The sequence below is a fragment of the Falco naumanni genome, chromosome 6, assembly GCF_017639655.2.
Source record: "Falco naumanni isolate bFalNau1 chromosome 6, bFalNau1.pat, whole genome shotgun sequence".
NCBI classification, from domain to species: Eukaryota; Metazoa; Chordata; class Aves; order Falconiformes; family Falconidae; genus Falco; species Falco naumanni.
The window spans coordinates 38,614,333-38,629,148 of NC_054059.1; the positions used below are offsets into that span (position 1 = coordinate 38,614,333).

General features: G+C 42.9%; 1 protein-coding gene across 4 annotated transcripts; it reads right to left on the reverse strand.

Moving 5' to 3' along the window:
• Positions 1–372: 372 nt before the first annotated feature.
• Positions 373–13,580, reverse strand: CCR6 (C-C motif chemokine receptor 6). Of its 4 annotated transcripts, none has more exons than XM_040599171.1 (4): positions 13,502–13,580; positions 10,101–10,207; positions 3,011–3,087; positions 373–2,156 (listed from the first exon to the last, which is right to left on the reverse strand). In XM_040599171.1, the coding sequence occupies exons 3-4, from the start codon at positions 3,017–3,019 to the stop codon at positions 1,071–1,073; spliced, it is 1,095 nt and encodes a 364-aa protein (XP_040455105.1). In that variant the 5' UTR covers positions 3,020–3,087; positions 10,101–10,207; positions 13,502–13,580; the 3' UTR covers positions 373–1,070. The 4 variants fall into 4 exon arrangements, with proteins under 4 accessions (XP_040455105.1, XP_040455102.1, XP_040455103.1 ...); XM_040599168.1 differs by lacking the exons at positions 10,101–10,207; positions 13,502–13,580 and adding exons at positions 5,533–5,745; positions 6,668–6,812; XM_040599169.1 differs by lacking the exons at positions 10,101–10,207; positions 13,502–13,580 and adding an exon at positions 6,668–6,812.
• Positions 13,581–14,816: the final 1,236 nt, after the last annotated feature.

The window sequence follows — 14,816 nt, forward strand, 5'->3', positions numbered from 1 at the left end:
AATTTCTGAAGCAAATAAAGCAAATTTTATATATGCAGATTTGTGCTAGAAAATCCTTTCCTAAGGAAACTTTGCTAATGGCTGCTAAATACCAAGAAATGCATCATGTTTTGTCACCAATCAAGTTCCAACAAGAAGTGTTGGAATAACTGCGGTTCTGTACAGTTTGTTGCCTTTTTAAAAGCGGAGTGTGAAGAGATTTCAGCTAGAAAGAAACAACTTTTTGCAGAGATATTCACCAGCTTATCAGCTTTGATGGATTCCAGCATCTGAATCCTGTGCCAATGAAGAGAAGCATCTCTCAAGCAAAGCGCTGTTCTCTGTTCAGAAGATAATTTCAGTAGATATTTCAGTGTTCTCTTTGATTAATAATTTTCTTTTTTTCTAATTTTCTGTTTAGTAGACCTGTCACTGTTGGCTTTGACGAGCCTCATCCCTGGTGTAAGCAACTCCTGATGAGCAGGTGGAGTGTAGAACTGGGCAAAGACTCACGAGACCTAACCCCTAAGCCCAGCTCTGTCAGCTGCCTTAACCCTGTTTCTTCATTTCTCTGTTTGCTTTCCTTGACGTGCTTTGCTCAAAATGCCATCTCTTTAGGTCAGTATTGCCACAGTGTGACCTTTCTGTAACAGAAGCACAGTGGAAACCTACACTTAAATAGGATTTCCAGTAGCAGTGATTAACAGAAATAACATAAATGTAAACAGAATGAGCCTGGATATAACTTGATTAATTTATGTAGTACTTTAGGGATATTTCAGTGATGTAGGACAGATGAGATGCAATTTTCCCTAGAAAACAAGGAGGGTTCCTCTGTAAACTTCACTTTCCTGATAATTCTAAGAAAGTGCACTTTAGAAGAGCATGAATGTTGAGAGAGGTAAATAAGATTTCAGTTTTCCACAGTACAGTGTTACTCTTTTATCTTATTTCTTTTCCTGAAAAAAGTTGTAGATAGTTGGAGCTCCCTTAGAGTTGCAGAGAAGCCCAAATGACTTGTCACAGGCACAGTGACACTGGTTTAGGTTGCTCGGTGGGAAGAGTCCTTCAGTAATACAGTTCAAATCGTATTACATAGTAAAAGAAGATCCATTGTCAGTCAGAATTTCACTAGTCTGTCTTGAATGACAAATATCAGAGTTTGTCTTTGAACAACGTTTATGGTATATTTTGTCTCTCATGCACCATAGGTCCTTCATTATCTTCATGAAATAACTTCTGAACTTCACTCCAATAAACGCATAGAGCACAGGGTTCATGCAACAGTGTAAAAATGCTATGGCTTCAGTGGTGTATTTTGCATAGGCCATTATCTTGTCATTGTCACAAGATTTGTCTATCTTGCCCATATTTACAGCTGTCAAAAGAAGAACAATGTTATAAGGTACCTGGCAAACTAGGAAAACAGCTACAATTAAAATGATCACACGGATTGCTTTGGTTTTTTTTGAATTCTGAGCTTGTTGTAAGGATCTGACAATGAATGTATAGCAAAAAATCATGAATATGAAAGGTATAAAAAATCCAAATCCAACTTGTAGACACAGCAGCAGTGATTTCAGCATCGTGCTTTCAGACATTCTGTCAAATCTGTGATCACAAATCTGTTTGGTTTCATTGACGGAGAAGCTGTAACTTTCACTGTATAGAAAAGAAGAACTAGAGATTAAAATTGATGATGCCCACACAACCAAACAAATGAGTTTACTATATGCAAGTGTTCTTGCCCTGAGTTTAAATGATTTTGTTGCTTGTACGATAGCGATGTACCGGTCCACGCTGATAAAGGCCAAAAGCAGCATGCCACAGCTGAAGTTGATTGCATAGATACCTCTTGTCATTTTGCAAATGAAATCACCAAAAATCCATTTGTCAGCAGCATAATTCACTGCCCACAGTGGGAGAGTGAGAACAAACAGTATGTCTGCTATGGCCATGTTCAAGAGGTACACATCCGTCATGGACTTGGTTCTTTCATATAAAGCAAAGGTCATCACTACAAAGATGTTACCAACTAGGCCGATGATACAAATTAATGAATATGCAACTGGCAAAAATGCTTTTGTGAAGTTCCGGACTTCCAACTTAGAACAAGGCTGTGTGATTAAAGAAGCATAGTCTGAATAATATTGATAATCTGTGGTACGAGGCTCTGTCTGCAAAAAAAGAAGATCATCAGTTAACACATAGGTGCTCTAATTTCTATATAGTAGAAAGATGATAGATAACAAAGTCATACATTTGGAAATCTTTCAAAAAAATCAGTATACAAGTATTATATGGCTTGCTGACTTGAAATGGAAATGACATTTCCCTTATGATAACTGTAATACTTCTGTTCAGTCCTTTCCATGTCTCAGCTTCAAGTCTGTATCAAACTCATCTCAAGACAGACCACACACGCTACGTGTTTTACACTGTTTCCACTGACCACACACACCACAATTGCAAATGCATTTAACACTGTGGAGGAGACTTGTAAGAACTAACTAGGGAACTTCATAAAATGTTAATTAAGTTATGAACACGGAGATAATCTTTTTGGATGGCCCAAAGGTCTCCATCTTCAAATACATTATGCAGAAAGGATTAGTCTGTCCTCATGGAAGACTCTACAGTATAAAAGTCTGTATTTGAAGTAGGGGGTCTAGGCTTCCTTTAACATCAAGGGAGAGGAACAGGCCTTTCTAGCTGATACTAACTTAGCTTGGCTAAATTAAGCCCAAATAATGATTAATTCTCTCCACTCAGCTAGACAGACAATCCAGGATGGGTAGCCTCAGACAGTAACCTGCTCCACAAACACCAAACCTGTAGTTATATTTGGTGAGTGCAAACCCAATAAACAGTGTGCTTCGACAGTGAACTCTGCTGTCAGAACCCCACCCCCCCCCCCGCCTTCAGCTAATCACTCCTGAGATTAGGGCATTTGGACCAGCAGCCGCAAAGACCTGGGACTTCCAGATTCATTGCTTTATTGATGTGCTAACATAGTTTATTAAGTACTTACAAAACTCATTTTGGCAGTACACTTCTCAGAAAGAAAAATATGTGAAGAATAACTTCAAAATGCTTTCCCAAGAGTTTCTGAAAAGAAAATAAAGTGGATTGGGAAACCAGCACAAGAAATGTGAACAAACAGAAAAAACACAATTGGAAATAAAACATTTATTCAAAGAATCTCTTCACTTCAACTATATCAACAATACACAGGCGCATCTCAACAAATCACACATCTCTGCAGCGCAATGCAGTTGGGGAAAGTGGATGGTTTGTATCAGTATCATTAAAAGCACAATCTTACATATGGAATGTTTATTCATACAGCTAATAAAAATATATGACAATAAGTGGCTTTTACTTCACAAATTGCACCACAAGAAATGAAAGTAAATTAAGTTTTACTTTCAGAAATCCTGTATGACAATGGCAATCAATGTATTGAGGTAAATACGAAGCAAATAGACAGCACTACCTCAGTACACTCCATAACAGTAATCACAGAATGGCCAGGGTTGGAAGGGACCTCTGGAGATCATCTAGCCCAACCCCCTGCTAAAGCAGGTTCACCTAGAGCAGGTTGCACAGAATTGTGTCCAGGCAGGTTTTGAATGTCTCCAGAGAAGGAAACTCCACAGCCTCTCTGGGCAGCAAATGGAACTTCTTATGTTGCAGTTTGTGCCTGGTGCCCCTTGTCCTGTCGCTGGGTACCACTAAAAAGAGCCTGGCCCCATCCTCTTGACACTCACCCTTAAGATACTTCTGGACATTGGTAAGATCCCCTCTCAGTCTCCTCTCGTCCAGGCTGAACAGACCCAGCTCTCTCAGCCTTTCCTCATAAGGGAGATGCTCCAGTCCCCTGATCGTCTTCACAGCCCTCCACTGGACCCTCCCAATAGTTCCCTGTCTCTCTCCCTTGAACTAGGAAGTCCAGAACTGGACACAGCACTCCAGATGGGGCCTCACCAGGGCAGAGTGGAGGGGGATGATCATCTCCCTTGACCTGATGGCCACACTATTCCTAATGCACCCCAGGATCCCATTGGCCTTCTTGGCCACCAGGGCACACTGCTGGCTCATGGGCAACTTGCTGTGCACCAGAACTCCCAGGTCATTCTCAGCAGAGCTGCCTTCCAGCAGGTCAGTCCCCAGCCTGTACTGGTGCGTGGGCTTGTTCATCCCCAACTACAGGACCCTACACTTGCCTTTCCTGAACTCCATTAGGTTCCTCTCTGCCCAACTCTCCAGCCTGCCCAGGTCTCACTGAATGGCAGCGCAGCCTCCTGGTGTGTCAGCCACTCCTGCTGGCTTTGTATCATCAGCAAACTTGCTGAGGGTGCACCTTGTCCCCTCATCCAGGTCATTGATCAGTAAGCTGAACAGGACTGGACCCAGTAGTGACCCCTGGGGAACACCACTAGCTACAGGCCTCCAGCCAAGCTCTGTGCCATTGATCACAACCCTCTGAGCTCTGCCATTCAGCCAGCTCTCAGTCCACCTCACTGCCCACTCATCTACCCCACACCTCCAAAGCTCACCTACGAGGATGTTACGGGAGGCAGTGTCAAAAGCCTCTCAGAGGTCAAGGTAGACAACATCCACTGCTCTCCCCTCATCAACCCATCCACTCATTCCATCACAGAAGGCGATCGGGTTGGTCAGGTGTGATTTCACCTTGGTGAATCCATGTTGATTATACCTGATAACCTTCTTTTCCTCCACATGCTTTGAGATGATGTTCAGGATGAGCTGTTCCATCACCTTTCCAGAGGTGGAGGTGAGGCTGACCAGCCTGTAGTTTCCTGGGTCTTCCTTCTTACCCTTTTTGAAGACTAGAGGGACATTGGCTTTCCTCCAGTCCTCAGGCACCTCTCCTGTTCCCCATGACCTTTCAAAGATGATGAAGAATGGCTTGGCAATAACATCTGCCAGCTCCCTCAGCACTTGGGAGTGCATCGCATTGGAGCCCATGGATTTGTGGGTGTCAGGTTTGCTTAAGTGACCTCCAACATGATCCTCCTTGACCAAGGGGAAGTTTTCATTTCTTCAGACTTCCTCTCTTGCCTCCAGACTCTGGGAAACCTGAGGGCCAGCCTTGGCAGTAAAGACTGAAGCAAAGATGGCATTCAGTAACTCCACCTTCTCTGTGTCCTTTGTCACCATGGCACCCACCTCATTCAGCAGCGGGCCGCATTTTCCCTAGTTATCCTTTTCCTACTGATGTACTTGAGGAAGCCTTTCTTGTTGCCCTTGCCAGATTTAATTCCAAATGGACTTTAGCTTTGCTGGTCACCTCCCTGCATGTTCTGACCACACCCCATATTCCTCCCAAGTGGCCTGTCCCTTTTTCCACATCCCATAAACTTCCTTCTTCCATTTGAGGTTTGCCAGAAGCTCCTTACTTGTCCATGCAGGCCTCCTGTCCCCTTTGCTCAATATCTTACTCATAGGGATGCACCTATCTTGAGCTTGGAGGAAGAGATGCTTGAATGTTAGCCAGGTCTCTTGGACACCTGCACCTAGAGCCCTGACCCATGGGATTCCTGCAAGGAGGTCCTTGATGAGGCCAAAGTTAGCTCTCCTGTAGTCCAGGTCTGCAGTCCTACTTTGTTGCCCTGCTTCCTCCACACAGGAACCTGAACTCCACCATCTCATGGTCACTGCAGCCAAGACTGCCCCCAACCAGTCCTTCTTTGTGAGTACAAGGTCCAGGAGTGCACCTTGTCTCGTTAGCTTGTCCACCACCTGCATTGAAAAAATTATCATCAATGCTCTGCAGGAGCCTCCTGGACTGTGTGTGCCTAGCTGTGTTGTCTTTGCAGCAGATATGGGGGTGGTTGAAGTCCCCCATGAGAACCAGGGCCTGTGGCAGTGGGGCTACCTCCAACTGTCTGTAAAAGGCCTCATTGGCTTCCTCTTCCTGATCGGGTGGCCTGTAGCAAACACCCACAACAGCATCCCCTGTGTTGGCCTGTCTCTGAATCTTTATCCATAAGCTCTTGACTTGTTCTGCATCCACCCCACGGGAGAGCTCGATACATCCCAGTTGCTCCCTCACATAAAGAGCAACCCCACCACCTTGCCTTGCTGGCCCGTCTTTCCTAAAAAGTACATAGCCACTTGCATCCCCAGAGCTTTGTATTCAAGCTTCCTCGATTCTGCCCAGGTTCCGGCTTATGGTGTCATTTGTGCCCAGGTGAAAGAGTGGCAGTGCATGGCAGTCTGTGCTCTTGACAAGCTGCGGCACCCTCTCGGCACCATCTCAGACCTCGGCTCCCGGGGGGCAGCAAACCTGACGTGGCTGCATGGGCGCCTCAGCGCCCTGTGACACAGGCACCCACTGCGCCCACCCCACGTTTCTTTTTGCAGTAACCACGGTGCTGCTGGGGCAGTATCTCCACGCAGACCTTGCTCGTGGGTGTCTGTGGCTGTTTGAGCTTCCCATCTGTTCCTGGTTGTGGTGCAGGAGGGTGGCCGCTGAAGCGGAGTCCTGCTTTTGCGGGTCACCCGGGTCCAAGGTGCCTCATTCTCTGTGGCGTCTGCTCCAGGAGCACAGCTCTGAAACCACCTGTCTACCTCCGCCCCGGACCTCTGATACTGGCAGCCTTTTTCCTGCAACTCGGCCGCCTGTTGTACCAGCCCGCACACACCTGAGCCAGGCACTTACCTTTTCCCCAGGAGAAGAGTCAGGGCGCTCACATTAGACCCACCCCTTGTACTGTCTCCTTCCTCACCAGCTCCGGCTGGGTGGGCTTTAACTCCGAGCCCAGCGCCCACCACCCCGCCGGGACCTCGAGCCCTTCCCCGGGGTGCCGCCCCCGCCCCCCGCGATCCCCCGCCCCGGGACCGCCCGCGCGCTACTTCCGGCTCCCGCGCGCTGGAAGCTCCCGCCGGCGGCGCCCCCCCCCCCCCCCCCCCCCCCGCCTCTGCCTGGCGGCGCTTTAATCTTTCCTGTGCCGTTATTATTTTAATTTTTATTTTTTTACTCTGTATCTCAGCACTTTTCACTTCGCATCACTTGCCCTGTTGTATCGCGCCCGTGAGGCGGGTGGAGAGCGCCGGGGTGCATGTGTTCAGTGCATGGGCCTGTGTGTTACAGGCTGAGAGAACAACTCAATTTATCGCTCTGATAACTACGTGTTTTACAAATGGTAATTAATTAATTTGCACCACACCCTGGGGTGACAAGGTGTTACTACCTTTATTTTACAGAGAAGGAGCCTGGGCTCTGAGTCAATACAGTACGTGCCTGCTTGGGTGCCCCCCACCATCACTTTTAAGCATATTTAGCGTTATAAAGAATTTCAGTTACATAAAGGAAAGCCATTGACTCTGGCTGCAGCCAGGCTCAGACTTCTGCAAATCAGACCACAGAGTCTAAAGTCACAGACAGATAAAATGGGGAACATGCCTCTGGATGCCACATGCACGAAGCTGGGCTTAAATGACTTGTTTAACCGTGCACAGGAACCCACAGGCAGGAGGTTCGGTTCCTCGGCATTCCCTGGCATGAGCTCAGCCCTCCTCTCCTTCAGCCGCTCCGCAGGAATAGCACATCCCAGCACTGCGGTGACTGCAGGGACTGGGTGACATGAAGTCCCATGTTTGCAAAGGCTGTGAATGGCAACTTTAGACTTTAGGTCTAGATAAACAAATGCCCCCTGCTCTGGAATTGCCTGAATTTTGAAAGAGAGAGACAGACAGATAACCTGTAAAAGTGGGGCAGATGTGGTCCAGACATAACTGGGAAACTGAGGGAGGGAAAGGACTGAACATTCTCCAAAAGCATAATGAGGATGAGACTCTCTCTGACTCATGGCAGAGGGCTGCAGATGGGTAAAGACCCACACTATATGATGTTGCTTAAGCATGACAGCTTCTCTGGCTTTCCTGCCCTTTAAATAAATCTTTAACCAGCTCTCCAGCTTCCTCTGCTGGCTTTTCAAAGCTGATTTTTAGCAGCTGTAGGAATTTGACAGCCTGAAAGCAGTTGAACACCTTCAGAAGAAAGCTTTAAACCATTTAAAGTGCCTCTCAGAAGTGCAAAGATATATAAGGCAAGCAGGTAAGCTGTACAGTTCAGCTGGGGCTGTGGTCCCCAGCCCATCTTTGAGCAACTCTAGTCTCCATCTGCTGCTTTACCCTCCCCTGATAACATCCAGTCAGACACTCATGGCCTTCCTTGGTGTTCCAGTTACCCTTTGCTCTTGGCTGCAACTGCAGTAACTCTTCAGCTACACAGCACTGAAAGGCTACCTGTCTAAGGTACTATTCCAGAAACTGTTATTTTATTGTTGCAAGAAAAATACTTTTCTAGGTATCTGTCAGTCAGATCTTTCTAGGACATACATGGCTAAAATACACAGAAAGACCCTGACAGCATATATTCTTTGTAAAATATTCACTCTTCATTCCATTTAGCCAAAGCCACTCCCAAACATTAGTGTAACGTGTATGTCATGGTTTAGCCCCAGCTGGCAACTAAGTACCATACAGCCGCTCGTTCACTGCCCCCCCCCCCCCCCCCCCCCCCCCGAGCAGGATGGGGAGGGGAATTAAGAATAAGGTAAAACCCAAGGATTGAGATAAGAACAATTTAATAATTGAAATAATAATAATAACAACAACAATTGTAATGAAAAGGAGCAAGAAGGGGAGAGGAATAAAATCCAAAAGGAAGGGAAAAAAACCCTAACCAAGTATGCACACCACAGTTGCTCACCACCCGCTGACCGATGCCCAGCCAGCCCCCAAGCAGAGGCCCTGGCCAACATCCCCCAGTTTATATACTCATCATGACATTCTATGGGATGGAACACCCCTTTGGCCAGTTCAGGTCAGCTGTCCTGGCTGGGTCCTCTCCCAATTTCTCGTGCCCCTCCAACCCTCTCACTGGCAGGGACCAAGAAACTGAAAGGTCCTTGGCTTAGTATAAACATTATTTATCAACAACTAAAAACATCAGTGTGCTCACTGTTCTCACACGAAACCCAAAACACGGCACTGCACCAGCTACTAGGAAGAAAATTTGCTCTGTCCCAGCTGAAACCAGGACAGTGTAGAAGGAACAAGACAGAGTGGGGGCATTTAGAAGAAAGGGAGCACAGGTGTTTCCTACAGCCTGCAAGGAGGGCTAAGAAAGGAGATCTCTTCAGATTAGCCCTAGAAGAAGGGCTCCCTAGTTCTTAACCTAGCTCAGCAGAAAGCTGTAGGGAACCACAACTGTTCATCATGGAAGAACTGCATACCCTCCCTAACGCTACAGGAATTCGCAAAGGCACCGCCAGTCACAACTCTATTCAGAAAAGGACTTCCATTGTCCAGCAAAAGCTTCCTGAGGATGGCTGGTATGAAAGTAGTCAAGAAAGACTCAGACTGAAACCAGAATTGCAGAGATCGGATTGAGGACCTCATTTAAATCTCTTGAGCTGATTTCGTTTTCTGGCTTTGAAACAGTATTCACCAAAGTTATTAAGAAGATGCACCAGCTGCAGAGGAAGTTGAATCACAACTCCTATAAACACAATTTTCTTTTCAATGTAAATCTTTTTAAGAGTCTTTCAGTAGGCACCTTTATAATTTATAACTTGCGTATTTATGGCTTTAATTAACATTAAGGTATTAGTTAATTATAGAAAATATATTTCCATATATATAAGGGGGCAGGTGTGTGTTCTAACATTGTTTATATACTACATATAGGCACATGTCTGTGCATGTACACACAAGCTTACGTTCTGAATATTAAATATATAAGCCTTGCATTTTTATGCTTGCTATTTTTTCACTTCATCCACATTATCATATTTCTTCTCACTATGAAAGCAATGTGTGAGTACTCAAAAGTAAGATTAAACTACAAACTTGAATACAAAATCATGATTTCAATTATACAAGCAAAGTATAATGGATAAAGAAATAACTCAGGAAGAAGATAGATTTCTATAAAGAAAAAAAAATCCTCAGTACTTGGAAGGAACTGAGAGGTATTTTTTAAGTATTATCCACCATTGTAACTACACTCCTACTAACGAGCTCAGTTTAATACATTCATCACACATACTTACATTATAGATTGCCTATTTTATTTTAGTACTTACCAGATTTGCAAATTCTCTGAAGAGCAGGTGAAAGAGGATGTGTGATTCTGTTACATTCTTTTGTGGCTGCCTTAAGCACATTTACCAGCAGCCTCAACACGAGTACACTTTAATGCAAAAACCAAGAAGTAACAGCATCAGTTAAAGGTACAGGGCTCAATTGAAATAATCATCACTTCCTCCTGACGAGCAATAATAACAACCTGCTTTTTTATGCAAAGGAAAATATTTAACCTTATCTATGCTGGAAACATGCAAGCTGGAGGCAAATAATTTACTAATTAGGCTACCTATGTAATTATACTATTTTTTAATAATCAAGCTAGCATTAGAATCACAAAAAGTAGGATGGTAATTGTCACTGTGCTCAGAACACATTCTGAATTTTGGCCTATTTTTGCAAAGGGTGCACTTAACGTCATGCAGATGAGCAGTTTAATCATTAATAATTTAAATCAACAAGATCACTTAGAGTAGAACTGCAAAACTGAGACAAGTGTTCATTACTGAATTGAGTAATAGCTGTTTTCTGAAGAAAAAAATAATAATCTGGTCTGTCTCAAGGCTGACATTATCCAAATGTTTTGCCTGAACTGTGGACACAACACATGCACATGCCCAGGTAAAGAAGGAAAATGCAATTGTATTTGCCTGTTTGGCACAAACATTTGTTGTTTGTGTGCACACTGTTCAGGTCTGTTGCTAAAGTCAGTTGGAACTAGACATGAAAATGTTTCGTTTTGTGTTTTTTTAATTTTAAATGCTATAAATATTTCTTTTCCAAACCTTAGTTTCTGACAACTTAGATGTTTGCATTAGCAGCAAAACCAAAAACTAGTAAAAAACCCCTTCAAACTTATTTATTTTAGAAATTGTGTGTGTGAACATTCCGTTGCAGTTTGTGTTCTCATTACAGACACCAGATGGCATTAATATAGGCAGCCTTGTAAAGCATGATTAAATTAACAGAACGCTGTATCTAAAAGAAATGCCGTATGATAGGTGTCATGCTTGTCTTTTTCAGAACTGAGTGTATCACAATAGTAGGAGCTCCCTAGCAGCCTAAGTATGGTGCTGCTTTCTGCTAACTGTACCCAGTGAATGAAACAAAAAAAGCTGGATAGTGCCAAAATGTGACTAGTAGATTTAAAGTAATGGTACGTAATCATTTAAACAGGCACTTTCCCTTTCTTGATAGATGATTTTCATAGGATCCAAGACCTTGACTTCAGCTATGACAAAATCCCAACATATTTGCATGGAACAACACAGAAATACTTTAAAATCCTGAAATATGCGTCTGGTTTTTTTCTTATGTGTTTCTGCATAAGGGGACGCAGTGCATGCGTGATTTCATTGTTGCTGCTGAAAAGCAGTCTTCACTGTTTGATGCATGCAAAGCAAAAAAAAAAAAAAAAGTATGAAATCTATCTGGATTGTGACTACAATAACTTCCATGAGCTCACTCTAAGATTTATTTGGCTTCCTTATTACTGTTTGGACTAAACTGTTCCCTGTCATCACAGATCTGGGGAAGGTTATGATCAAATCCATAAAGTAGTTGAGCATTGGAAATATGGTTTGGTAAAGTCCAGTTATATGGAGGAAAGAAGATGTGTGAGCTTCAGGGCAGAGAAGAAAAAGGTAAAGACAGAAGGCCAACAGAAGCAATTGTAGCAGACGACTAATATTATCTCCATTTTAAGTTTCTATTAATAAATCAAACTAGCAGCTGCAGTTAGAGGACCAAGGGTGAAGTAATGGTCAAAAGACAGATTCCTGAAAGTTGCAAAGATATCAAAGAACAAGCCATGAGGCAGATGTTCTTTTCTCCAGTTGTCTGCCTTTGGCTATCTTCAGAAGCAGGACATGGCACTGAATGGACTTTCGGTCTGTGGGACAGTTCTTGTATTCTTAGCAGCCACCAAGCTCTGCAATGTATCTTAACTGTCTGAAGCAGTCCAGATTCAGTGACTTGCCACAGTTGCTGAAGAACATCTATGTTTTAATTGGCCTATGCTGATGAGCAAGGAGAGCTGAGCTGTTGATCAATGTAAGAGGGCAGCACAGAGGCAGGGGCGTGAGTGGGGAGGGTGCATGAGCAATGATGTCGTGGAAGGTGCTAAACAATTGCACTGTTTTATGGTTTTCTACATTTAGATGTTTGGCAAGGTGCCCAGATCTTGTGAATCTTTCCAGACATCCTTAATCACAATAGTGAAGTTCTTTTCACTGTATTATTTATTTCATAATTCGTAACAATTTGCATCATTAAAACTTCACACATTTTCAGGTCACCTTTTTAACCTCTGCTAAGAGGGGCTTTTACTTTTTTAAGCTGCATTTTTGTACTCTTTTGCTAACTTGCTGTTACTTGCATGTCAAAATGTAGTGAAGGAAACCATCCAATTAACTTGATTTGGGCTTCAGATGAGGCTCATAAGGTATTTTCTGGACCTTCACGGAAAGAAAATACAAGCTTAATTTTTAAATCATTTTTAGTCCCTCAGGCGCTGTAAGGAACACTACATTTACTCTTGATAAGCTGAGGTGCATATACTTTTTGTAATGACAATGCTACGACAGCCTAGATCCTGTTTTCAAAGAACTCACTCTCTATCTAAATGCTGCCTGAAGCAAACCACAGATTCCTGCTTGCAGAGTCTGACATTTTGAAACATGGGCTCAAATCTTGTGAAAAACAGCAAATTCAGAGTAGAAGCACATTCTATGTCAGTAAAGGAAATTGCTGATATTTCATTTTGGTCCATTTCCTTGTGGGCCTTTTAAGTGCTTCTTTCTTATAACTCTGGGACTGAAGAGATGAATCTGCATGTTGCAGACTACAAACTTCACTACACAAACCCAGATCATGGCAGTCATGTAAGCAGCAAATAAAGAGTAACAGAAGTAGAAGTTCCCTCTGTATTACAAACATGTATGAGACTTCAGATCACTAACCTGGCCCGTGATGATTGCAGTACATACTCAAACAAGCACTTCTGCTACTAGCAACAGCTTCTAGCATCCCTCTCAGATAACAGCCTATTTTTGGAATACTAAAATATTCTAATATATTTTAATATTAATATTTTGCAATACTAAAATACTGCTGTGAAGCAGCTGAATATTATCAATACAATTTCATGGAATGGGAGTCATTAAAAGATAAATCAGAATTTTTAGGGTTAATTAAAAAATAGATCAGAATTTTAGCTTATCCATTACAAAAACTATTGCTCATCTCGTTCAGTATTTAGCTGTTTCCTAATTTAAATGTATCTCGTGCTTTTAGTCTGCAATATATTCAATATTCACCATGAGAACAGTCTTTCAGAAGGTGAAGAACTCACCATGTAGGTGAATGCCAAAATTAATACAAGTTAACCAGTCCAACTTACCTTCTTAGCACGTTTTCTTTTGACCCAGTTACAAAGCCCAGACAGCCTTCCTTGCAGACACTTTGTGCTTCACCTTCGCACTGTGGCAAGTGGAAAGGGTTTTTTTCTTTTTAGCTATTTGAAAATCTGCATGTTATGCAAATGAAGCTCCCACATATAGTTAGTTTTTGTTTGTGTGTTAGAGCTCTGAAAGGAAATCTACTCTCGTTTAGCTAATATGGTTATTGTGGTTTCTCAAATCTTACCACATGTTAGTTTTCTGCCACCACTAATTAAGGAAAGAAAATATTGAAAGATAAGGAAAACAAAACCACCACCTGAATTATTCCAGAATCCACATGTTTCTTCTGGAATGACTAGGGATGTTGGGATTTTTTAATTCTAAAAGAAAGGCAGCACACACACACACACCCCACCCCACTGTTCCATCCTACTTTAATGTTCATTCAGCTAAATTTGGATCAGCCTAATCTGATTCAAAAATCTAGCCATCAGCTGAGGTTCTGGTCTCTCTTATTCTTTTGGGCTACAAAATGTAAACTATACATTTACATTCAGGTTGCTTATATTACCTATTTAATTTTTTTAACACTACCATCTTATATTATCAATATATTTTTTCTCATTAATTCTTCCAAACTTTCCTTCTTTTACTTGCATCTGGCTTCTCACTCCCTGTCAAACATGCTTTTTCTGGTTTTGGTATTTCTGTATTTAGTTTTTTGTTCTCCCTATTTCTTCCTCTTTCTTTGTTCAGCTTTTCTAGATTTCTCTTATTTCCATCTCTTGTTGTCTTCATAATTTCTCTCCCGCATTACAATTTGTAGCACAACTCACTTCCTTCCCCTTTGATCTTTTTTTGTTTCTATTTTCAGCCTCCCTCCCACATGATTCCACCTACCCCCCTCGTGCCAGGTGCAGCCCTCCTCACACATTATGAGGTGTGACGGTCTGAAATAGCATGAAACCAGCACTGACATTGCATTGACTGGCATCCATCATTACTTGATAATTACTTGATCACCTCTGTCAAACCAGTTAGAGAATACAGAGCCCTCTTAAAGGCCTTCTACAGGGCTTTTGCCATGGGAGAAGATAGGGTTTAGGAGATTTAATGGGTAGCCGTTGTCAGTAGAGCACTTGGGAAGGAGAGGTACTGTATAATCAATGTTTAGGTCTTGCCCCTAGCCTGAGACATATGATTGCATTTGTAAAACCTCCCAATCCATCAGTTTTCTTCCACCAATGCTTTTGCTATTTAATTTGAAAGCAGCGGGAAACCAAAAAATTGAAGGGAAACAGTCTGCTGGTCATG